The sequence below is a fragment of the Manduca sexta genome, chromosome 24 (genome assembly GCF_014839805.1).
Source record: "Manduca sexta isolate Smith_Timp_Sample1 chromosome 24, JHU_Msex_v1.0, whole genome shotgun sequence".
Taxonomy (NCBI): Eukaryota; Metazoa; Arthropoda; class Insecta; order Lepidoptera; family Sphingidae; genus Manduca; species Manduca sexta.
Window position 1 is genome coordinate 4111030 of NC_051138.1, and position 27501 is coordinate 4138530.

The 27501-nt window shown below is 33.5% G+C and overlaps 3 protein-coding genes across 3 annotated transcripts in view; 2 read left to right on the plus strand and 1 right to left on the minus strand.

Moving 5' to 3' along the window:
* The first annotated feature begins 938 nt into the window (after positions 1-938).
* On the plus strand, positions 939-2039 carry LOC115443918. Its single transcript, XM_030169520.1, has one exon. It carries the CDS (start codon positions 939-941, stop codon positions 2037-2039), a length of 1101 nt encoding a protein of 366 aa, XP_030025380.1.
* An 8096-nt stretch (positions 2040-10135) lies between these two features.
* The window catches only part of LOC115443889 (muscle-specific protein 20), a 33223-nt gene continuing 15857 nt past the window's right edge, over positions 10136-27501 (plus strand). Inside the window, exon 1 of the mRNA XM_030169482.2 lies at positions 10136-10293. Coding sequence (XP_030025342.1) covers positions 10270-10293 — 24 coding nt within the window. The 5' untranslated portion in view covers positions 10136-10269. The remainder of the gene's footprint in view (positions 10294-27501) is intronic.
* Positions 10839-17522, minus strand: LOC115443888 (circadian clock-controlled protein daywake). Its single transcript, XM_030169481.2, has 6 exons — positions 17187-17522; positions 14962-15054; positions 12980-13127; positions 12100-12233; positions 11833-11982; positions 10839-11287 (listed from the first exon to the last, which is right to left on the minus strand). The coding sequence occupies exons 1-6, from the start codon at positions 17254-17256 to the stop codon at positions 11097-11099; spliced, it is 786 nt and encodes a 261-aa protein (XP_030025341.1). The 5' UTR covers positions 17257-17522; the 3' UTR covers positions 10839-11096.

The window sequence follows — 27501 nt, forward strand, 5'->3', positions numbered from 1 at the left end:
TACATATTTTCCCGGTACTTATAGGTTCAAACTAATTTTATCCCCAATCTATAATTTCAGTTCAATCAGTCGAAAACCTAAGAACATTTATACAAACTTTCATCCCCTATTTTATCCCCTTAAGGGTAGAATTTATCAAAATCCTTTCTTAGGGGATACCTACGTCATAGTAGCTTTATGCATGTAAAGTCTTAGCCCGATCCGTCCAATGGTTTGGGCTGTTCCTTGATATATCACTGTCAGTCACCTTTGAGTTATATATTATATTAACGACTGAAGTTAGCTAAAATTGAGTTTCTCGAAGCCGACCACTATTTAAGTACTATGTATTTTGAGACTATGCAATTTTGTCGCGTTCGCGATTCACTTTCACTTTTGTTGAGTTTCAGAATGCGATATTAGATCCTCCAACGCGCACGCGAATTTGAACTTTATGCAGCGGTAATAAATTACAAATTGACTCTACGTATTAGTTAGAAAACGTTTGTATGGGAAATAGAAAAATGCTGTTTTGAGGATTTTCCCGGCAATTATTCGAATTTTTCTCACCTTTTAAATCTTCCCTAGACCTCCACGAATAATTCAAGACCAAGATAAGATAAATCCGTTCAGCCGTTCTCGAGTTTTAGCGAGACTAACGAACAGCAATTGATTTTTATATATATAGATTAAGAATTATAAAGTTTATTTTATCTGTTGAATTATTATATACCTACCTTATGCTAAATTGGGTTTGATTATTGTATTACATTTCCTTAAAATCAACTAAGTATGCATACATCTCCAATCCCATGAAGTATTCACAAACAGCAGCGGTCACTTTACACCACCATTACTAGCGTTCCCACAGGTAGCTTAGGCCAGCATCGCTCACCACCCATTGTAACTTGCAATTTTAAAAATATTACATTAATTATCTATTGTTTCAGAGCTCCAAGATGACCGCACGGCCGCAAGCAGCCGCCACTCGCACGAAAAAGCAAAACCACGCAAACATACCGTGCCCTATTGAAAACTGCGCGCGATTCACCTACGGGAAGCTTCCTGACCATCTGACCAAGATTCACGGCCTGACTGGCACCGAGCGTGACGCATTAAACGAACAACAAAGAAAAAGGTTCTTCAATGGAGAACTTTGCCAAGTGAGATACCTCAAAGAATCTGCTATAAGAGATTTGTGGGGTGCTGACTACGAGGATCCACGGATAAGAGCCAAAATACATCAAAGCTTTTCTCTGGTTAAAATAAGGATCATACCATTGGCAGCGTCGCAGCGAGCACGTCCTTTAACCGAACAAGATGCGAATGTTCTCACGGCTTATAATGCCAGAACTGCCCCACGGCCTGTGAGAGCTCAGCGAACCAGGACGCGTGCAAGACCGTACCCCGCTCCGGAGACAAGCCAAACAGAATGTAGAACTTCAAGCGAGTCAAGCGAAGAAGAAAATACTCGTAATCCACTTCCTCCATCGCCTCCGCCGTCATCACCATCTCTGCCACCATCGCCGGCACCCTATGAGCTGCAACCGGTCGAAACACGCCTGCGTGATATATTCGACTCGAAAATCGACGCTGGATACAAAGCAGTTATCGACGATATGAAAAAATCTATGACCACGGGCAGAACGCTTGGACCTAGGAAGCGAAAAGCATATAGAACCTACAGACGATATGCTAAGAGACTGATTGCATATCTGCATAGACAACATTCACCACTGGCTTACGATGTAGATGTGCTGTTATGCGGAGAGAGGCAAGTATGCGCCTTCCTAGAAAGAATCAGCAGTGAGCATAAGACGAAGACTTTGAGGAACTACATTGTCGCTGCAATAAAACTGCTTGATTCACGTCTCTTCGCAATAGAAAGCGATCCGTCTTGCAAGGAGAAGGTGGCTTCCATGACCCGGGTTTACGAAGTACTACACGGCCGCCTAAACGATTGCGATAGATTACTAGCTCAGAAGGACTCGAGTGAGAAAGAGAGGAATTTCAATGTGATAGACCAAACGTTCAATGACTCGTACGATGATTTAGTGTAAAGTATCAAAGCCAAAGATCCGTTAGTTACTTCGTCCTTTAGCTTCTAGTTCATAACCAATAGTAATTCAATGTAAATATTAACCATCTTTAGAATGTACTTAGTTTTAAGCCAGATTAAATGTGTATAAAACGGCACTACATATTAAGTTAAAATTACTGTTTTGTAAAATTGGTAATTAGCTGTGTTAGAAATATTTATAGGTTAATCAATAATTGAACCGAGTTTTGACAAAATTACCAACTACTTTGAAACATTATTTGTGGATTGTTACAGTTGTTTTTTCAATGTATAAAAACATGTGCTTATTGATTAACACATATTTATTGTGTCAAATATAAATAGATCTTGACGCGTTTTTGTGAATAGTAAAGTATCACATTTGGATTACTTTATTAACTTATTTTGAGATAAATTGTGGGTTGGTACATTTTTGCATAACTCAGTCCAATTATAATAAATAAGCTCAACTTCTTATTCATCTAATAAATTGGTTTAGATGTTGGAAGCAAGCATTTAGTATTAAAAATGTGTATAAAAAATACGTGTTTCAAGCAATAAGCTTTTGTTGTAATCAAGAGTAGGTATGTAGAATTATGGACATGGTACCGAGTATCTAATACCTATTTAACTGTAGCAATATTCTAGCGTAAACATTCGTTTAGTGAAATAGTGTTTATTGTTTATTATTTAAACTTATTTACATTCCAAGTTAAATTATTATTGTACGTTGGTTGTTTCATTTACGGACCACGCATCAGCGAATGATTGATTTGGGCATTTAACAAATGCATCGACATCGCCTTAAGTCTTTACTCTCACTTACATATTCTTCGTGATGGGATAATTTATAAGGTGCTTTACAAGACACAAAAGCAGCTTATGGGCCTGAGTAATAACTATCTGATATACAATATAATCTTGATATAGCAAAACCTTTCGATTAAATAATTGACTGCATCATCATTTAGGAAACGCTCAACCACTTTGAATAAAAATAATATTACATTTACAATTATTAACTACTTCACGTCGAGGCCAGAAGGAATGGCGTTACAGAACCAATTTAGTATCTTCTACAAAATTACGCACGATAAAAACGCTAGCTCACATTCCTCTAACTTCCGCAAGATGTCTCTTTTGTCCAGTCATCACTGCCATCTATTGACGTAAAGTGTAACTTCAATACGAGCCCTAAATGGCTATTACGCTACTCTATACCAGAGGCCACTATACCGAGTGTTGACGCTACCTCCTGACATGTTCTGTTGTCCTAGTACTTGGCGATCGTAACCGCCTGCTCCAGATGCTCCACCGGCCGCCCCGCGTGCCAATCGTTCCATTCTTTAGACGCTCACTCAACGAGGAGCATTTTCCATCCACTTCATACGGGTGATTCACGGGGCAATTTAGCTCGGCCTATTATCGTTACGCTTGGTAGCTCGCATACATTATTTTTATGCAAAACTCGTCAAATAAATTTTATTTTACTATCAACTGAAATAGCAATACTTGTTTATATCGTTTTGATTGCGTTATTAAATTAACAGTCACTGGTTTATCAACAAACAAGAGATTTGCACTTTTAAAATAAAAAAAATTGATATTACGATTAAAATCAGTTTTTAAGTTACGTATTACGGAGGCAAAGGCGACAATAACGACATGCCGATAGGCGAACGAACTAATCACGACATCTGTGGGTGGAATTGTGATATTTCGGGCACTGTTACTCACATTCTATTCCTGTAACCGAAAGCTACCTTGAACCGCGCGAAGTACGACCTATTTCGATTTACTGACTAAAAGAACATTCTGGTTCGGGGCAATTTTACTCTGGCAATGCAAATTGTGGGTAGAAGGTACGTCAAATACAGATTTCTCAGTACTGTTATCGATTTTATGATTTAAAAGTGTTTAAAGATGAGATGGGTTTACGTTCACATCTGGAATGCTGAGTAATACTATTTATATTTTATCCAGGAAACGTCTACATAGTTTGCGTTTATAATTGTATAAGGGATAAGCTTGTGTATATTCGGTATCAAATAGACCGGCATAATTGTGTCAATTGGTGAGAGATGACGATGCCAGTCGACATTGTATCTGGACGCCACTCCGCTTACATTCGGATGCAGTGAGGTCAATTTGCTGTGCATGCATTAAAAATGTGCTGAAGTATATGGAGGATAAAGATGAGGTAATTACAGCGTAAATGAACCGTCTTGCTACGATACCTAATTGAATCTTCTATAGTTGGTACATGATAACCTCTAAAACTACAAAATGGAATATCTTTTTTCATGCTTCCTGCAATAGTAAACCTTTAGACAACATTATTCAGGGATTTGAAATCTGTATTTTAAAATATTATTTTTTAGTAGACACAACATACCTATGTACCAACAAAAAAATTATATGGCAGATCGCCATTAATGAAAATCTAAAATCTCTGACCAAGTAATATGCCTAGACTAAATAATTAAAAATAATGACTTACTACTTCATCAATCAATCATCAATACCTAAAAGTTTTTTGCACGGCTTGCAAGTCGTAGCGAAGAACTATTATAAAAATTTGCTGATTAAAATTATACTTAAACACAGAATTTATGCAAATATTCAAATGTAGAGTATAAAGGTAAAGTTTATTTATTAGCTTTTTACCACAAATGTAAACATATCTCTGTCTAGACAAATAATTTGTCTTGGGAGCTTTAACTAACTTTTGTATAACTCTGCTTTAGCTTATACTAAAAGTAAATAAATTGACTATGATCTGTAAACTATAGCTATGTTAGTAAATAAGGCGGTGTCCATGAGTCCTATAAATATTTATTTTTTTACCTTATAAGCATATATATACTTTCTCTTACCTACAATACAAGTGAACGCACCATTGACCATACGAATACTACTCATCCAAATCCTTCTCAAATGTAACTTAGTATACTAACTTCTACCAGCGACGTTCTACGTTATTTTCCGAGGTCAAAAATGCCACTGATTTGTGCAACACAAAGAAACTCAGTTTTCTTCTGTTTTTTGCAACTATGAAATTTTATAAATGCCCAATAATTGATGTAAGATAATGAATAATAATGTACCAAATCGAAATTCGACAAATATTGATAGGTGAAGTGACAAGAAACACTAAATTTTATGTAGATTTTTCAATCACTTAATATCGCTAGAGTGTTTCTTTAAACTTTATCTTTATGTTACAGAGTTCGACTAGACAATTTTAGTTCTTAGAATTTAATGCGAGTTGCAAAACGAAGTTACTTTAGTTTCGCTCATATACTTAGCTGAGATATTTTTATAGTTGGGTGTAAATGGTAAACTATGTAAAGCTTTACACCTTGTTTCGTTTTTTTAGCAAACTAACTAAGCTTAGTTTTCGGTATGTAACCTGCATAAAATAAATTAATTACAGCATTCATAATATTTACTATAAATAGGTAACAATAATTCGCGAAATACAAATAAAAACTGTATCAAACATTTCTGAATCGATAAAACAGCTGTAATTTTAACAAGTGACTGCGTAAAAAAGTAATAAAAAAGACAAAAATACAGACCACTGCGCGTGTGCAACGTGTATCGTGTCTGTCCTTTCGCTATGACTAATTTGTAAGTGACTTTGCAAGCGATTGAGTTTGACTCAGTGCAATTGTACCTCATGCAATTTTTATTTATATCCACAATTTATCGTTGGTCTCGAATTTAGTGGTCATTAAACAGATCAAACACTTTACTGGTGCATCAGGTGTACATTTTCTAATAATATTTTGCACGGTGCACGCCTAATATACTCTGATCATGATTTTATTCTTATTTGTATAAAAACATATTTTTACAACCCAATGTATCGCATGATTTATTAAATAAAGGGAATATTGAAATGAAATCGTAATAAATCAATTTATTAAGCAATATGAAAATATAACTAAACTTGAATGCGCAGTAAAATAGAAACAAACAATGTTAAAACAAAACAAACGCGTGCTCAACACAATTCCATAATCAAGAATTGCAACAGCAAACAATTCAACACGAACCGGGTGACGTCACGCGCATTCGGTGCAAAGTGCATGTATGCAACTCAACCTCTTCGTGTTTATGCCAGCCTGGTGCTCGTTCCTTTTGTGAACGACACCAAAGGGGCCCTATCCCCTTTGGGAGCACCCTTCTCTGGGTCATTGCGCATCTTTCGGTCATTCACCTTAGTGACCTTCATAACGTTTGTCATTGTGCGTTCAAACGCACTGCATTTATCGACGTGCGAAAAAATAATGTCATATAATTTTTATTTATTTTAGCTCTGTCGAAAATACTAGAGTATGAACGTCTGTGCATAATTATCATTGACTCAAGAACAACTCACACCTTTAGCAGTCAACGCCTCCAAATGTCGAGGCGTAAAGACGATAATGCGATATTATGCACTTCTCAGACAGTAACATTATAAGTGATTATAAAAATCACGCGAGAACATGATTGGTCAACTGTCTGTATGCTTGTAGTACCGCCCTTTTATGAATAATCGTCATGATTGACTTGCAACGAGTTGTCTCAACAGGAACTTGTTGTACGAGGATAACAGCATTGATAGGCGGTTTACGAGTTGCAAGGTTCATAAGAATTGCATCGATAAAAGATTAATATTGCATACTGTATCTAGAGTATAATGTTTGCCCGTTTGAATTTTATTAAATTATATGCTGTAAACTAAAATTGAATCGTTTAGGATCTAATGAAGATGCACTTTAGTTTTTTATCAGAGACTCCTCCATTTTTTTTTATCGTAGGTAACATATTCCACGGCCTCTTTTGACGTTATAATCCTATTTCGAGGATGCATCCATTGAGTACTAACTGAGACAGTACTGGCAAGTTACCATCGTGCATTAAAGAACCATGGTCAGTGAGAAGAAGACTACAAGACTCTTAAAAACGGAAACCTCTCTTCTTAGCACGACATCGGGAATTGTGAATGTTTCGTTGTAATTGCATAATTATAGCAAGTTTAATCTTGGTTAATTGGTAATAGCGGCGATAGCCTAGTTGGGCGTGGAACGGACTGCCAAGACGAATGTCCGCGGTTCAAATCCCAAGAGCACACACCTCTGACTTTTCTAAAATCATGTGTGTATTCTTTGTGAATTTATCGTTCGCTTTAACGGTGAAGGAAAACATCGTGAGGAAACCTGCACATTTGAGAAGTTCTCTATAGGAATTTCGAAGGTGTGTGAAGTCTACCAATCCGCACTAGGTCAGCGTGGTGGACTAAGGCCTAATCCTTCTCAGTGGTAGAGGAGGCCCGTGCTCAGCAGTGGGCAAGTATATAATACAGGGCTGATATTATTATTAATCTTGGTTCGTTTATATGTTTGGAACTGGCTGGCATAAGCATTATGTCCTCTGCATTTGAGTATACAGTGCAATCCAATGTATTAATCAATAGTAGACACCAGCTTTCAAGTAATACGTCAAAATTCATGAAGACCTTTGACACCAATGAATATCGCGATAAAATTTTTACGATGTGTAAGGAGGCGAGATCAATTTGTGATCTTAATTGTAAACTTACTTGAATAGCATGACCAGGAAAAGAAAACACCTCACCATGTAGTGAATAAAACAATGAACTAATTTCCTGTACTGATAACGTTAACTTTAAAACGAAAAAACAAAAGTGGCGCCCCATAGCTGGTTTTCTTTTCCGGATCAGACTATAATAGCTCTTTACTCAGAAGCAAAGCATTTATAAACTCGTAAAACAAATCTTTCTTCACCACCATACGAATGCAATTAATGTAAACGAATGCATACCGTACAATTTTTTTATGTTTTTTAAATAACCCAAAACAGCCATATGGTATCAACAAATCTTCTCAATTTTATACAATTCTTGAACTAATTTATCTTGAAGTAAACCAGTAAATTAAAAGCAAAGCTGAAAGAGGTTTGTTTAGAACTAAAGACTCTTTACCATTAATTTCATCTGTTAGTTTAGCTCCAATAAAATGCTTCACATGCGGTCAGGTGCACACACCACTATCAACATGTATTCTATTTTTAAAAATCAATTCTAGAAAAGTCTATATTGTTTGCTATATTTATTCATATACAAAAATGTGCATAAATAAATGGCAGGTTATGAAATCAAATAGCATTAAGAAATCACAATATATAAAGACAGTATCTTGCAAAATCAAAACCCAAATTCTGACCAAGAGAATCAATCCAAAATTCTTTCTTTTGGTCTTACAGGAAGGAAGGAACAAATGTGAGGATAAACATCACATTTGTTAGAGATTTCGTGATTTTTAATTTTTAATGATTTCTTCGCATTTGGCAGTAAATATAATGAATTGACGACTTCGTTTATCGACAAGCTCATTCCTTACTTTCCAGTAATTCCTGAAACGAAATTTTCAAGATAAAACAATTTCACAATACTAAAATTCTCCTACAAGAGAATCCAACAAACCACTACAACCTTTTAGCTTCGTACTTCTTTAAATCCTTATAAGTCAACATCGTAGTCTACCTGTTTAGTATTAATTAAAATATTAGGCGGCTATGTAATGCAGTTACAAGATTCCTTTACATTCTATGACGTAAAGTTAGTAGAATAAATTTCAAACACAAGTGATATCAGATATCATCAATCCTTCAGAGTTCTAATAAATCGTAATCAAAAACATAAACATATAAACTTCACAGGGCTAACTCACATGCAATACCAATAATTATCAATTGGCCATTCCAATAATAAATTTTATTTGCTAATATGAATGGATAGATCGATACCTCAGGGCTTGTTCTGGTTGACATCAAATATCTACCTGTTTGCATTTAGTATCAACTCAATTTTCTATATAGTTACGATCCTGTATATCTGAATCAATAAATTGTCCTCTTATCCAATTGAATTAAATGGTTAAATGTTTATTATATTGTCCTTGTAGGACATAAGTTTATGCAAGAAGGTTTTATTTCTTTATATATTTGGTAACTTATAGACAAAATATAAGATTAATATGTCATGTTGTTTTCAAAGTATAATTCATAACTTTTTATTTACCGTTAACCAACATTTTCAACTTCTTTCAAGTCCTTTACTGAACAAAGGCCTTACCTGAAGATAATATTTTCAACTATATCAGCTTTATTATGATTCAATAATTATGAGTAAATCGTTTCACTGCAAATATTAATGTTCCATGAAACGACGGCAGAAGTGCGAGATTCTTTCAGCCTCGTTCCAGATACAATATTTAGTACTTTCTATAAATAAAACCACTTCATCAAAATAATGTCAGTTTACAAGGAAAGTTTTGAAAATGTGTAAAAATTATTAAATAATTTAATATTTGTGTATATCTTACTATAATGTTATGATTAATTATTATTAATCATCAATATTTCAAAATAGATATTGAAAGACAAAAATTTTTCACGCGGGATCTCATTCAATTAAGGCGATACCTCAAGGTCCATTTTCATACATTTTGTTTCACCTTTAATCTGGGTAACTAAACAAGTATTGGCAAGTAAAGAATTTAAATTCACGTCTAGTTAGTGATTAGTTCTCGCAGTTGAAAGAAAAACGTAAAAATAATTAATAATCATGGATATTTCTGCCTTTAAAATTTCGTCATATTAAATTTTAAAGACCGAAATATCCATGATTATTAATTATTTTTACGTTTTTCTTTCAACTGCGAGAACTAATCACTAACTAGATGTGAATTTAAATTCTTTACTTGCCAATACTTGTTTAGTTACCCAGATTAAAGGTGAAACAAAATGTATGAAAATGGACCTTGAGGTATCGCCTTAAACTGTTAAATTAATTCTTCAACCTAATAAATATAATTTAATACAACGTGTTTAATAAGAGATAATAATTGAATAAACGAATATATAAAAATAATAAATTATATTGTTTATTCCCATAGTAAATTATAATAAATATTCTCGTTCTGGCCACGTAAGGGGATATTTCTGTCGATCGTTTGCGAGTTTCTGTGTCTTGTTCGTTCTCGCCGATATTTACGCTGAAACAGATTTGCCGGTATATAAAACACGTTATGTGAGCGAGAAGAGCTTATTTTGTTCTCAACGTTGATGAGAGTGCCATCTGGTGAGAAGAGCGCGAAATACTTGCGTGTGTGAATATTTTGTGTATTAAGTGACATTTTCGGAAATATTCTAACATAATGCCTGGACGTCCTATTTGGCAGGTTAGTGTATTTTATTACTTAAAACGGAATTTATTATACTCTAAACAAAAATGTGCCAATTCACGTGTTAAAATAAATAATAAAATATGTGAGACAGTATTTATCTAACTCTAACTACGTAATATCAACCATTCAAGTCATAAAACAATTAAAATTATTTTAAAGTTATTGCTTAACCATGAACAATTCTATACTATTTTATTCACTAATCGCTATAATAAACTTATTTAGAAAAGTCTCAGCACAGTATTTTTAAGGTATTATTAGAAAATACAAAAAATAACCAAAGTTTTTGTGTAACTGAATCACATTTTCAGTCTAAGCGTACCTGAAAATAACAGGTGGGGTAAACAACACGCCTGTACAGTCTCAAATGCTGGCAAACTGCCAAAATGTACACGAGTATGCGATAAAGCACAACTCCTAGGTATTATTACTACAAAAAACAGGAAAATCAGTTGTAAATCAAATAAACACAAGCGTATACTAAAAGCTTTACCTAAGCATTATGCCTAAAAACACGAAAATAAAAAAAAACAAATAAATAATTTTGTGTACTTTTTAATAACTCTTAAACTAAATATTTACAATAACCATACGGTTTCGAAAAATCAGTCGCATTGTTAATTTTGTGCTTAAATCTAATTCGTACCTACGTATGTTGTGACTTAAAAATATATCATGATTTTAAATTCGCATGAAAGTGGAATCTGAAGACTCAAGAGTAACATGTTCGTCTTATTTATAAGATACTCGTATAAGATGTTTATAAGACTATATAAAAATTAAATATTAAGTACTAATCAAACTTTCTTCTCCGATTTTTTACTCGGTACGTTTTTTACATCGCCTATCATGAAATTTCCTGGTAAATTATGGAATAATTGCTGCATAAAACCAAGTAAAATGTCTTCAATTGTCTTGGATAATATTGGCCTCAGTGATTCAGATACTGGCCGCCAGTTTGCGTTCAAGTACGCATTCGTGCTGTCCTCTGAAAAATCACATTAAATATATAAACGCCATCTATCATCGATTAGAAGAACATGATTTATGAATAAAATAAAAATAGTCCGTGTTTTATTTGAGTAAGATACATAAAAAGTTTATTGCGGAATGTAAAAAATATTATTTATTTCTCAATTTAATTTAAAGCAAGCAACACGTGTTATGCATGACGCCATATCATTATAGCGACGCTGTCTATCGCACTATTTTCTCAGTACACAGGAAAACGAGTAATGAAAAAATATTGCGAATAAAATTGGCAACAAAGCGAACGACGATCATTCGTTAGTTCGATGTCTCTGAAGGTTAGTTTGATGTGCGCGACCGTCTTGACAGCGTCTCAAAGTTGCAATTTGTAACAACTCTACTAGGAGTTCATAAATTCATGAAGTCTATGCATTAATATCGAAATCAACGACATCTTCTAGAAATGCCTAGTATTCATTTGAAGCAACAAAATATTATTTTAGTTCTGCCACTCGACAAAAGATGTCGCTTAAATACATAATACAAGAATAGAAAAATACAAACCTAAGGAATCTATGCCGTCGAATAAATTATTCATGCGTAATTTTAATCCTCCTATAGAATATTTTACATGAGCTGCAGTGACGTTGAAAAATACAAAATCATCTTTATCGTATAATTTTACATCGCTCACTATGTCAATTGTCATGTTGCCTAAAACAAAACAAAAAATAACATTGAAATATAATAACATTGAAATATAATAATATTGAAATATTATAATATTAACAGGTTCGTAAATTATTCCTAGTTGGAAGAGACAATCCTTACTCGGTTCAAACCAGCATAAACCTCGCCCCACCAAAGGAATCAATAAAATCTTTCCCTTCAAGTCATAAGTGCCTTCTATCCTTATTTTTGGCACACGTACTTTTGTATAAAAATCATATGTTTTGCTATCCACTCTGAAAGAAAATTATACAAGTTAATGTTAGTAACACACACCTACAGGTAAGATTAATTATGATTATGAAAAGTAGACACATAACGATTTCTTACGCGAATGATAGACATCGAAATAAAACTAGTTTTCGGATTTTATCACGGTTTTTTGTATTTTAATATACTCCAGACGTGTCGAAAATTGGAGCCAACATAGCCGCGGGACGAACTGAGGTGTTGGTTGTTTTGAAAAGTCAAAGTTACAATCTACCTACATCTAACGAAATACGACATTTTTAATATAGTTAACCGACGCGACGTGAGGCGGATTTGACTTCAGTAACCCGTATGATAGTAGTTTACAGATTTAGATAAATTTATTTTTCATACGGAACACCAGAATTGAGATAAATAATAGACAAATGACTCTATTTATACGTTTTATGGGTTATTTTTAGTAAAAACACTAACAGAAGCTAACAATTTCCTCTCGGCGCTTTGCCCTACATTAAATAATAAAAAAAAATGTGAGAACGAAAAATCATAGGTCAAAACAAATATTATAATAAAATTAATTATTAAGATGAATACAAAATAGAAATCTATTTTCATGAAAATCACGTATAAAAAACTAAGGAGCCCTAGTGCAAGGTTTATAATTGTTTTTAATCGCGTCGTTTCTCGATGAGGCAAAGTTACTCTCGACCCGGTCGATCAAGCAGTCGTCTAAAGTACCAGGAGCGCATAAGCGTGAAGCGTTTTAACTCACTGACTCATTAATACTTCGGTCTGACCAAATCCAGAGACTGTGACGTCATCTAGTGCCGCATTGACGTTAACTGGGCCGTCGCCTTGCAATATCCTTATTTTAGGTATTTTAAGCGGATCCAAAGGCGGCAGTCCAATTTCTGGAAGACCTGTAAACCAACGGAACGGAAGAAATAAAATATGTAGATTCCGAAGTAGATAATGTAACGTGTAAGGGTTTCAACATGTAGAAAGCAAGCCAAGTAAATGTGTTTAGTGATCAATTTGCCAGTAGCGTTATAGGCACACGTTTAGACCTTTTAGAGTATATTAGAATCTATAATATACTCTAAAAGGTCGATAATATACTTATATTATTACAGAAAGTAATTTTCTAATGAAACCCCGCTTTACGCGTTATTTTTATATTATATCTATAGGATACGTTATACAGGAGGTTTGCATTTGGTAGATACAAGTCTGGGTATGGTGAAGAAATAGCACTTTCGCTTTCCGCAAGTTATGTACAAATGTTTCGTCATTGAGGCTGTGAGACCAACCCGGCTGCTTATGAGCCCACTCATTCGCTATCATTTAGAGTTATAATAACATATTCCATAAAATAATAGTGTTGTAAATAAATATGTTGATTCGGTATAACGGTATCCGTAAAGTGGTAGAGGTAGGTAACGGCAGTATAAAACGTGTAATCGTAATATTTTCGCAGAAACATAGAAAAAAATGCTATTTTAATTGTTTATTGTTTGGTTTGATCAAAAATTTAATCGATAGTTATTGCTTAAAAACTATTACAATAATTTATGAAAACACAAAAGATGTAGCAACAAATTAACTAGGACTGCAGAACCATCGAGGAGTAATATTGAAGTGGGCCGAAGCGCAGGCGCGTTGTGCAATGCAGCCAGCCAGCGCGACTGCTTACACAGTTGACTGGCCAGGCCCGTAATGTTTGGGTGTAATAACATTAGCGTTATTTATGTTAATGTTTTGATGCATTACGCGGGGATGTGGAACGGGGTCGAACATTGACAATGCGATATTCAACATCTTATTTTTGTTTAAGGTCGGTCTAACGCGATCAGCTTTTGTTAGACTTAACTTCGTATTTTGTTCCAATTTCATGTAACTTTTGATACAAATTAAGATATTCAAAACTGTCGTTAGATTTACTATTATAAAAACAAAACACTCCCATGAAATAGAATTTGGTTGCTAAGTTATTCACGACCGGTATAGATTATTGCTTACTTTTCTTGCATAATGAGATACTAAAGATGTTAGGACCCTGAACTACTTTGCCATAAGAGACATTAAAACCCTTTCACTCCATGCTTGTACTGTCTAAACACATTGAGTGATGTTTACAATATTATTATGTAATTATACAAAAGGGCTTTAAAAAGTTTAGAATGAAATTCTATATCTCTTAGTCAACCTTATAATTATTGAAGCAGTTTTACCTATGGCTCTGTTATCTTCTATATAATATATACATATAACGTCACTAAGAAACATTAAGGTTTTCTGCTTTTCTAAACATTTCTGCCTTTAAAATTTCGTCATATTAAATTTTAAAGGCCGAAATATCCATGATTATTAATTATTTTTACGTTTTTCTTTCAACTGCGAGAACTAATCACTAACTAGACGTGAATTTAAATTCTTTACTTGCCAATACTTGTTTAGTTACCCAGATTAAAGCCGAAACAAAATGTATGAAAATGGACCTTGAGCTACCACCTTAATACTAAATTAACCAACATCGCGCTTTGGTAAAAAAGCGTCAACTAAGACTTGCAAATAGTTTTTATTATTATTTTACCAAAATTAAGACATGTTAGAACACCAAAAACAAAATTCTAAATTTAAGCAAATAATTTCAATTAAATATGAATTAGCTGTTAATTTCTGAATCTAAATCTTAATCTGCTTGTAATTATAAGTAGGTCATTCAGTGTCAATCTTGTATCAATATTTTTTTACCTGGACCCAAAGCGTTGAACAGTTGTTGTACCGCCACACGCGAACAGTCTTCGAAATCTGGATCACTCTTCAGACATGTCTTTACGAAATCCGCTGAAATCAATATCAATAAATAAATTAATTAATACTTGACTATTACTAAAGGGACGGTCAAAACTTCTTAGACCAATATGTAGAGCTTGACTCTACATAAATTATTATACATTTATACAACCCTTAATATATTCCTGGTTAAATATATTATGTATGTGTTTAAAATACTACATATTTGTTTATTTCATTCTATTGTAACACAAATTAGTTATCGTATATGGACTACCGTTCTTAAATGTTAAACCAATTAAGTTAGATTTATAAATCGATCGAATCGAATATTAATCGACAAATCAATTATATTCCTCATCAATGAATCGATCATTTATATTCATTACTGGTGTTTTGTAGTTGGCTTTGACATTGACCTCCGCAACAAAAGTTATTATAACATTGTACGTTGAAAAAACTTGGTAAACATACACATATATTAAAGAATTTTCCATTCCATATCTTCGGAAAAACACTGCTAATATATAAAACATCCAACGTTTAATAAAAAGCGATACGAAATTAAATATAAAGTAGGATTTGAACCTTAGCTTTAATATAGTTTTGTGCCAGACTTGGTGTTTGAACGTCGTTCGAATAGGGGACTGAAATACCTTTATTGGTATATTATTGTGGCACGAATAAAAATCATTACTTTATGTCGCATAGAAAAACTAAATATACTCAGGAATTAAAAAAATATACTGACTTATAATTAGAAGTTTATACTGAAACATAAATAGCATCTTTATCGTGGCGTAGTTTAAGGTTTGATTGCTAGATGTCGCTATATAACGTATCACTAGATTTATCGGGAGAGTAAACATCCCTTTACTTATTCATACAGAGGTGTCGTAGAAGCTAATGGAATCATTGAAGAAGAGTAGACGCTAGTCATTTTTGGAAAGGAATAATTCGGAACAATATGTTTCGACGTGACACAGATAGATTTGCCATTCTTTAAAAATGGTAGCACCGACAATTTTTGTTTCCAAATTGGAATTAATTAAAAATACGATATTTTGTAGTTAATTAACTACAATTTATTTTGTAACTTATTCTTGTCATATCTTCACTCGTAATGTCTAGGAAATATAGTATATGTTTCGTGCAAAACGTTGTAAGTGTACATTTGTATTTTTATAAATATCTCGTAAGTAGTTATTTAGATACAATTCTCAATTTATAACGGTTTATTTGTTCCTTAAAAATAAATATTACATTCCTTCAAATTTACCAATATTATGACAAGAGTTCTGGACGTTAACGCCATCAATTATTAATGTCCGAGCGATGGAAACTATTCAATTATGATGTTTAATGTTGTTAATCCCATCAAACACAAGGGTCGTTTATGCTTGTGTGTATCTGTTTATCAAATATCATGTGGCATCGTTTTTCCTAAACAAATGGACCGATTTCAACATTTTTTTTTCATTTGAAAATCACTTTCATGTACTTACTTTTTTAGAAATTAATAATAGATTACTGTAGAAAATATATTTATATATATTTTTTTTTAATAGCATGCTAAATATGTAATATTCCTTGTATGTAAAATCTATTTTTAAACACGTGTCGTTACAATGTAGCTATATTATTTATTATACGTATTTTGACATAATCATAAAACGACATGATAATTATGGAGCAGAATAATCTATCAAGCTTCATAATTATAATTAATGACATTGTTTATAAAACAAGGAATTTTCTTGAAACACTCGTAGTCTTGTTTTTTATAAAGCAAACTACAGTAATTTGCAATGGTAGAGCATGCATAAATCTATACTGGTTTCATCTTGTAAGTTATATTTCATATTTGTATAAAGTAAACATGTTAACATGAAAATTTAAATGTGCGTGTAAATTTTCATCCATGTTTGATATAAAACGCAGCATAATATTTTTATTCAGTTTTTATAAGCAATTAATCTTTATCTAGAACATAACCATCGATCAAGTACTATCTAAGAACACCAGAAGCACATTAAAACCATAACAATAAACACGCCAGTAACTGTAACGAATATCATATAACGATAATCGATTTACGCAATTAATTTATGAAATCGATTCGATTTTTGTTTATTTCAAATACTGGCCGCAAGTAGGTCGTGTTATGTAAAGGTTTAACTTACGTTTCGTCTTGTAATGCTCCGCGGTGGTATAGTGTAGCACAAAGGTCACTATAAATAATTTAAACTGCATATTCGCTGATGCTCCTGTGGTCTGGTTAGCCCCGAGCAGGCGGGCCGAGGTGGTGATTCGATACTAAGAGCCCGCAGTGCCGTTCTCAGCATCATGCAAGAGTTAGGGAGAGGGGAGCTATACGCAATTGTTACCTATGTAAATAAAGCTTAAACTTTGCGTTGCTTAAGATAATATTGCGAATAATCAAGTAAATATTGGCTAAAAATAGCTTTTGTTTTTATGGTATGAAACCTCATAATCGAATCATTAAGACGCGGAAGGTATGCGGAAGATGGCGCTGCGTTGTGAGAGGTTCGCTTGCTTCGATTACTATAAATTATGAGACTTGTTCCGTGCGTCTCGTAAGTGACTAGGTTTATTAGATTTCATAAGGAACAGTGAATTTTGGGATGTAGTCTATTTAAAGAACTGTCATACAACATACAGAATCTATCATTCAAATCAAATCAATTATAAAATTCGAATGGTTGAACATTTTATATTTGCTCTTGATAGTAATATTAAGACAAGTATTTTTCTTTAATTCAGAGTTATGTCTTTATTTATTCTTCTCAGTTCTAGTTGACCTGTACATGTAGCGAGTACTCTTTGTTGTACTCTGCTCGAGATGAGTATAATTGAAGAACATAATTATCATTGTTTAGTTTAATTGACGCAAAAGTTCCCATGTCTGCAAAGTTCAAATGTCAATGACTTTGTTGAAGATGGCAAAACGTATGTCTAATGTATTGCTGTAATGTGGGATAACCTTAGGTGATATTAAAAATGCATCAATATTCATAAATGAAGTATTCGTAAAGTTATTTGGCAGCTCTAAACTAATACCACATAATTTGTTTTGCAATTCAACCACTTTCTACATATTGCAATATTATTCACACAAATAGCTATACAAAGCTAGATACGATTTCAATAGCATTTTAATTAAAAACCGTATAAACAGATTCAAATCATATATGTATTTAGCAATTATGTTTTACGGTCATTAAAATTAAGATGTATTCCGATATTTCGGAACAGTATACATGAGAATAAACATTTTCAACCATGCCCTTTTTCATTGGGAGGTGTGGAGTGGTATCAGCACAAAGATGTGACATACTAAGCAGCTCCACAGGGAGCAACTCATCTCCAAATGGAGTTCCAAACTCTTCTTTGAAATTTGCCATTCAATTAGCATATTCCGATTCTGGATTTTCTTTGCAGTCCTCATGTATTCAGCGATTAAATAAAATGATAAAATAACATCTCTAGTCACCTTGTTCCTTTAACTTTAATGAATATATACGTACGTATGTGCTATTCATTTCCTCAAAGAACTCTGTATCAGGTTAAGTGGAGCAGTCGGTTGGTAATTAATGTAACGCGTAACTGTTACATTCGTTCCGTAACATCGATTCCTTGTTCTCTGCGTTTTGTAACCCTTTGCTGTGGCCGATTTAATATCGGTGCCTTACATTTAATAATAACTCATTGTGTGACGTGTGCAGTATTCCAATCAATACTGGTTGCAATGATTTCTGTCTACACCATTATGAAGTTTGTGACATTCTTCGCAAAAGGTATTATCGAGTATACCAATGCAAATGACTAAATATTTACTAACAGAAAGCGACACTGTCCTTGAACAATTTATAATGTTTGAATTCATTATCGACAAGGCAACACTTTCAAATAAGAGTCGTTAACTCCTCTTTACTTATAGTATTACTTCTTTCTTTCCCTTCTTCTTGATAGTGAGATTTTCGTGATTTATCAATTAATTTGCCGCAAGCACAACAACAACAACCCAACACTACTACTAATGTTGGCTTGATTTTTTCCATCTCCATCGAAATGCAATTCAATTCTGTAGAAAACAATCTAACACGTTTTGTCACATGACAGCCGTTAGCTTGCACAACCTTTCATCATCTGATACACGATCTTCAAGCAATCGCTTGGATCTCAACATTTTGTTACTCGTATTTACGAAATGACCTTGCCCAATACTTATACTTAGTACATCTTCTTGCGTGCTTGCTGTTTCAATGAATAATATAGCACAATATGTATTAGCGAAAGTATTATCTGTTTTTTGTGTTTCTGTTTGATATGTTTAATTAGTATATGATATAAATCTAATTATTGATATAGCAAATACCACCTGTGGTGCAAGGTATTGCATATTTATTAAAAGGGGCCGGTGATTCGATTTCCTCATCCAAAATAAAATTAATTGCAGGTTATTTAGGGTTTGACTTTTTTGGGAGTGAAAGTTCTTTATAAACCGTAATAATTGCTAATTACACAAGACTTGTGTCTGGAAGTGCGAAGACATTGACGTCAAGTGGAATGTGATGTCAAATTAGCTGTTGTTAGGTATACATTCAGCCACAAAACCTGAACCAATTCAAAATTTCAAATCGTCTATAACTTTTACATCGATCAACAATCGTTTGTTCATCGCTAAATAAATCTCAAAGACCTAACTTTGTTTTAGATAAAAAAATAGCAATCATTTGATTGAAATTACCTAATGTGTAGAGGCATTTTGAAGTTCTGAATTTTTCAAGTACTTTTTGTTTAATTGTTCAAGACAAAAACATCCTTTTATACTACTTTAACAAGCAATATTTTTTTAAATTACCATGGTACCAGTTATAAAATGTTAAATAGATATAATAGTGCAGTAATGTGGAACGTATCCGTTTAAAGAATATTCTAGTGATTTTTATTCATCCAAGAAAGGATAGGCATCAAATTAAAAACAGCTATGACCCCATAATCTGTCGTAATTGAAGTGCCAGGCCATTAGAATGTTAGGTAATGAGTTGCATTTATAGATATTTGTTTATCATGTCCATAAAATGAAGTTATTATGAAATCTTAGTTAGGTCATACATTAATAATTTGAATGTTTTCTTCGTAGGGGTTGATTGATAACCAAATATGTTAATACATAATTTTGCTTATAAAATGAATAATATTATATTATTTTATGGACAATTCCCAATTCATTTTATTATGATTTGATACCCGAAGTAATTTCAGTCCCTCAGCATTTGTTGCGAGCGGAAATCAAACTCACGGTTTCTCGTTTCGGAGCCCGGATCCGCTCTCACTGCCACATATTTGATGACGTGTGTGTCAGAAACCCAAGTAACTACTTAAAATAAAATGTTCGTTTTTAAATATCTTGGTAAAATGATTGGTGTGAGTGTTAACAATTATACATACTTTTTATTACTTTGAGGGTCTATTTCATAATTTTGATTAAATGCGTCACACAATCATATAAGCCGACCAAATGCAAAATTCACACTTTAATATAAACTCCCGAATAAATGGTAATTAAATATACTATCTACATCACCTGTTTAAAACGATAACTGTCAGAAATAAATACTTTAGACTTGTGAATTAAGACCTAAGTCAATTACTTTTATTTTTTCAGTTTTTCCCATTGACGTATATTTATGTTCTACCCTCATACGCGGCTACATCTAATAAATTGGATGTTTTTGATACCAAAACATTCCAATACAATGCAGTGTCTAATTATTTTATAGGAATATGTAGAACTTTTAGGAGACATAGCAATAAAGTCAAGGTATATATATATATATATATATATATATATATATATATATTGTCTCAGATGCGGTGCATTTTGCTTAATCCGGTGTTTGAACAATTAACCCAGTTGTAACATTATTGTTGTGCTTTGTATATACCATTTGGCAGTATGCCTAACGAAGTACATATTATTAGGAAACTTACTAAGAAAATGTCAAATTGTTTTCGACAATAGGCAAGGTTTCTTTGAAAAAGATCTTAGAGCGAGGCCACACGATGCGTTAACGGTGCGGTGCGGCGTAGTAACGTAATAAATTCGAGGCATATAGGTACACGGCAGGTGCGACACCGCCAGGTTACAAGCCGGCGTACTTACGATGCGATGCCGCACGGCGACCTAACACCTCATGTGACATGGTATAGTGATTTATATGTAGGATGACGCAGCGGCACCGCTCCGGCGCCGCACCGCACCGTCAACGCATCGTGTAGCCTCGCTCTTAGACATGATTCGAGCGGTTATTTTATTTTGTAGCCTGATAACTTATCGACAATTCATTACGTTATGCTAAATGAAATAAGACATCTGTTCTTTCTCCTAAAGTACTAATTAAACTAATTCTACAACTAAAATGAGAAATGGATTGGTGGCGTAATTGTGTTATGGTACATTACACGGATTGCAGGGCTAAAGTCTTGGGTCGATAGGCTCGCTCTCTGTCACATTATGGGGGGGAACACATGATGAAAAGTGGGTACCCTGATTGCATCTCTGCCTAACCCTTTAAAGGGGTAAAGGAGGCGTGATGTGTGTATGTGACGTTTACTTGTTTCACCTTCGTATATCGGTAAATATTATTTTTGAACAATTCCATGTAAAAGGATTACGACATTATTATATACCAGCTTTTTCCAGCGGCTCCGCCTGCGCAGAGATGTTTTTCCTGGATTAAAAGTAGCCCATAGCGCTCAGGAGTAATGTAGCCTTCTATTAGTGAAAGAAATTTCAAAATCGGTTCAGTAGTTTCAAAAATTAGATTAGAAACCTGCAAATAATCTCACAAACTTTTCTTTGTAATACAAAAGATAGATAAATTATATTCACTTCTAATGAAAATGCCTGCTAAAATCAACTCAAAACGTTCTACTTCATTTGTATCTAATAAATTATTGACTTATCAGTTCTAATGTAAATGCCTGCTCAAATCAACTCAAAACGTTCTACTTCATTTATATCTAATAACCTCTAATAAACGACAATCTCAGTATTACTCAACCCACTCGTGTAGAAAGCAGAACATGGGAACATGGGAAAATTGACGGGTTGGTAATGCATGTCTTTTGCAATAAGCACTCCCTATATTTGACGTTATTATATTTACGTGAGAAAATGGTTTTTACTCGTGTACTTCTTGCCGCATTACTACATACTCATACCTTATACCCGAAGGGGTAGGTAGAGGCGAAACTAATAGACGCCTACATTACTCCTGAATGCTATAGACTACTTTTATCCCGTAAAAAGTTTTTCCCGCGGGCGGAACTGCGAGAAAAAGCTAGTGATTAAAATATAGGTGTTATACATATTGTATCTCAACCTTTGGGCGTAAATAGTGTAATGAAGCGGTAATTATTTAAAACACTACGATAGCATGACCTACGTAATAGGTCGAAACTGGTCGGAGATTCCGACTACATAGTACATGGGTAAAACCGTGTTGTTTTCGACTTTAATATGCCTCGCGTAAGTTTTAATAATATTACTACGATTACGTTTATTATTTGCAAATGTATTCCATTTACTGGAATAGCATTTTCCGTTTATAACTTCGATATTATTTATAAGGTTAAAGCTCCTTATATTAATTAACTCGTATTATATTTTTGTTTTACGATCATTGGTGATTTGCCAAACGAGTGTGTACGTTACAATTTTACTAAAACACTCTTCATTCCCTTGTAATTGCCTTGTAATGTGTAATAAGTGTTCAAATATAGTTTGTAATGTCAAGGTCTTTTAGTCAGACGAGAGGCGAGGGCGAATCCAGCGTACAGGGGTGAACTTGGCTAGTAATCACGTGGGTCGTTCCCACTAACTCTTATTTTTAGCTGGCAAGACATCAAAAACCACCTGTACTCAATGTCTTGTGGGTGTAATTAATCATCATTAGTTTTAAAACCTCTTCAGTATTCTGCCAAGAAAATAAAATTGTCATAAACATATTTCTATCGGCAACTGAACAAAAATTATTTTTATCACGCTCAACTTCTCAGCTTATATGTTGCCAAAGTACGTTACATTTAAAACAAAAATAAATTATTACTATAATTTACTATTCTTCATTTATGCATGTTAGATAATATACCCTAAATCTCAACTTCACTTACGTAACGGACACTCACATTTCGGACGCGGGGGCTTGGCCCCCACGCAACACTTGGCTGCATGCCTGGCCCACAGCTTTTGGCCGTTGGTCAAGATAAACAAAATCATGCCACAGCCACGCCGGAGCCCACGCCTCATGATGGAAGAGCTCTTTCTGGAACAACATCTAATCCTACGAGATTATTTTTTACGTATAACGTACCTTACGTAAGGGTTAAAACTCGGATAGAATTTTACGCGTACGTATTTTGTTTCAATATTAAATGTGTTTAATATAATCATTGACTGTAAAGATATAGAAGTGAGAGAAGCCTTTTGTGAAGAGTCTAAACAATGACAAAAGTACTTTGTCAGTGCCAAGTACGTTTAAAATATATATCTACCATCCATAGACTTGGGACTTGAGGATCGCCTTAACGTTTCCAGTTTACCCGTTCACGCAAACATTTGCAAAAGCAAACGCTAATTATTTTTTGTTTTGAAATTATGGTTATTTAGAATCACTAAACATCAGGTGAAGTCATTACTTTTTAATATTATCAAGTTATCCTATGCGATATAAAAGAAATAAATAAAAAATCAAAGTAAAAGCTAGATCAGATCGCGCATAACATTCACAAACGATAATTTTAGCTGTAAAAAATTACGAACACAATTACAAAATTGTTGTCTGCGTCCACTTTAATAGGTTAAGAATCGTAAGCGTCTAATTGTAATCTACCAATTTTCCTCAAAGCTAAAAACATTTCCAAGTAAATGCTAAATTGTTTTTACTCGAAGAACAGTTTTCTCAGATTTTAGTCTTATAAATAACTAATTATCTGTGCCGATGCATATCATAAAACAAAGTCTCCATATCTATCTGTCTGTATGTTATCAATGTTCTCAATATTTACTGAACGGATTTTAATAAAATGCGGTATGGAGATAGTTCAAAATCCTGAGAAGGTTACAGGCTTTCTATCCCGGAAAAATATATAACAGGACTTTTATCCCGGAAAAGTCCTTCACGCAGGCGAAGCCGCGAGCCAAAGCTAGTAATGTAATAAATGCTAGACATTTTAAAGATATAAGTAGTTATTATATCTTGTCGATCGTGGTTTATCATTATGTTCATTATTTATTTCGTCATTCTTCAAATACCAAGAGATTTAGTTAGGATAAGTCTTGAAAAAAAAAAATTTTCCTCGAGTGTTTTTGACTGCAATAATCTTCTTTTCATAGACAGAAATTTTTGGGCGTCCCTATCAAATAACATATTATTCGATTAGTGACTCTTATCCTATCATTACATTTTGATAATAAGATATATTAAAGTAAATTAGACAAAAAAAAATGTGACCCTCCGTCTTGAAGTAGATAGAATAGATAGTGATAACTCAATAGAGATACTATTGAGTTATCACAAAATAATAATCATTATTTATACAAAACAGACACAAAATTATTTTGCAATCATACTATAATCTGTGGATTTGCGCTGTCGCTTCACCGCATAGCGCAGGCGCAGCTATTTTAGTGGATCTAAAACTACTTCGAATCCGGGTTGCAGACACAACAGCAGACATTTATGTAGTTTTACTGCTGTCTATTTCATATAGTATAAAACGTATATTAAAATCTCTCATGCAGTAAAGATAAAAGAGTTGTGTCTCTAATACATCTAAATAGCAATCAAAGTTTGGAATAACTAGCTATCAAAATTGGGTAAATTTTATAGCGAAATTCTGGGGTTTTGTTGTGGCCATTGAAGTTATACTCGGCCGGGTTTCCATTATCACAACCCTGTACGCAGTATAACATGGTAATAACAAATACGGTCCGTTGCATTTTAACATTTGAGGATATGGATATAACAATATATATCCATTAATAAAATTAGGGCCTGTAATCACAAACCTTCCTTTTTTTATTAAAAAAAAAACTGTAGGTAGGTATTATAACGTTGACTTTTTGGATGACCTACACATCAGTCCGCTTCGTGACCTTGAATGTAATGTCTTCAAAATGTTGGGGAAAATCATATAAAAACCGCTATAAAATCCGAAAAATAGTTTGAATTCAAATGATAAATCCATAGGCGTAATCATAAGAATTATTAAACTTATTTAGGTAACGGGGAAATGCTGTGATAATTAAGGTCTGTTTTTCAAAGCTTTTGACATGACAGGCTTTCCAGTGCGTAGGCACAGAATCGCTGCTATAGGTTAACATTGAGATACAACTTTACTTTAGATAGCTCTCAGACTGAGCTCTCAGATAAACAAAGCCGAACAAATAAAAGCAGAACACATCACAAATTTAGAAGAACAAAGCCAAACTATAAAATGTCAGATACTATGTTTAGAGCCACTTTGCGTCCTCACAGAATTGTTCGTGAATTCGGATGTAAGTTTGCTAAAACAGTACGTGGAGCTACTGAAGTTTTAATAGGCACATAGATAATAGCGGAAAAAGTGTACCTACAACATACAATTACTGACAATTCATGCATTCCTATTGCATTTGGCAATGTTTCACAACGATTCCAGTTTGCTATGCAAAAGAACGACGTTTATGTTCTTGCTCATATGTCCAAATCTTTGAAAACACGTTTATGACGACTCTATGTTCTGCAACTAGTGTTTCTTATAAAATTCATTGCAATCGATGTAGTTTCGTATAGGTAATATCATCACAATCAGATATGAGCATTGACGTATAGACATGAGCGTTTTAGATTTTAACTCAGGAAATAAAACTCAAACTTTGATTGGGGGAACAGCGTGGAGATAAGCGGAAATTGTATATAGGTAGTTCCAATAATGCAACATAATAATAAACAGCAGTGTATCTTCCCGTGGCGAAGGCTCCACAAAAACCGATTCCTGCCGGCTTTGCTTTTTGTAATAAATGTAATCATAACATTAAAATAAATTATATTATTAATAAATGAATATAATTAGTATTAGTACCAACATTTTGTGTCAGCTTCTCTTTGGGAAGATATCACTCTTCGCTACAGGTATCTTCTTCAGTCTTTGGAAATCCACTCCTGAACATAAGCTTCCGCCAAAGTGTATACTTTTGTTAAATCGTGGAACAATGTATGTTTGATTTATAAAGCAATAAAATAGTACGCACACTAGAAGTTATCGAAGGAACAAATACGTGAAATGACCTAAATACGAAAAAAAGCTTCTTAGAATAAAATTAAACAGATATTTTGATTTCAGTAAATGCAGCGGCTTTCAAACCGCCTCTGTATTAAAATAAAACTAAAATGTAAAGATATTATTGAAATTTAATATATGGGTAATGAAGCAAAACACCATAATATTTCGGCAAATAATAAATTATAATTATTTTTTCTCTGGAAGTAAATATTTTTTAGTATAAATACTATTCAAATTAATTAATTACTAAATCATAATCCTTTATTCCAAAAACTTGTTACTATAACTTTGACACTATCGTACGGTTACCTAACTGGCAGCTACTGGCACTTTAAAATTCTAACATTTGGCAATTATTTTTATAATTTGTCCATTTTGTGGGTTAAACAGACGGATATCTGGCAATGTCATTTCACAACGTAATTTATAGCACGCAGTCGCCGTGCGATGTTTTATTTTCATATGAATACAGAAGACAGGGTTCGTTAACCTGTTCATTCTTAAATCCGTGCAATATATTAAAGGCAAACTCGCTGTATAGTGTTTTATAGTAATTTTTTTATTAGCGTTTATACTACCAAACGAATTTTAAGAAAAATAATTTGAATGATAATCTGGATTATTTAGAGATAATAGTGTTATTAAATATGAAGCTACTTAAAGCTTGTTAACAAATGTATAATGAAACCAAATACAAAAGTCACAATTTAATGTATGCGCCAAAATAAATGGTAATAAAATGAATACTATTTACATGAGCTATTTAATACGATAACCGTCAAACAAAATTTTCTTAAATCTTTTGAAACAGGTCCTTTGTGTTTTGTATCTACGTCAAGCTATTAGTTTTGGTAAGGAGATATTTTTTTGCAAACGCTCTATCTACAGCAATGGTGAAAGGTTCATATAACCGAATTGCTACCGGCTTCCCTTTCGTTATTTTTGTAAAATCATTAGTGCAGTTTGCAGTCAGTATTTATGCATATTGCTACCTATTATGTTGGGTTACCTTTCGGAAACCTTTACCCAACGCCACTGATCCAAAGCGTCATTAATGACGTAGAAACAAACAAACAAAACGTAAAGAACTCAACATTATAAATTAGTCAAATATATCTCTTCCCCAGCCCCGTGGAATCCAAT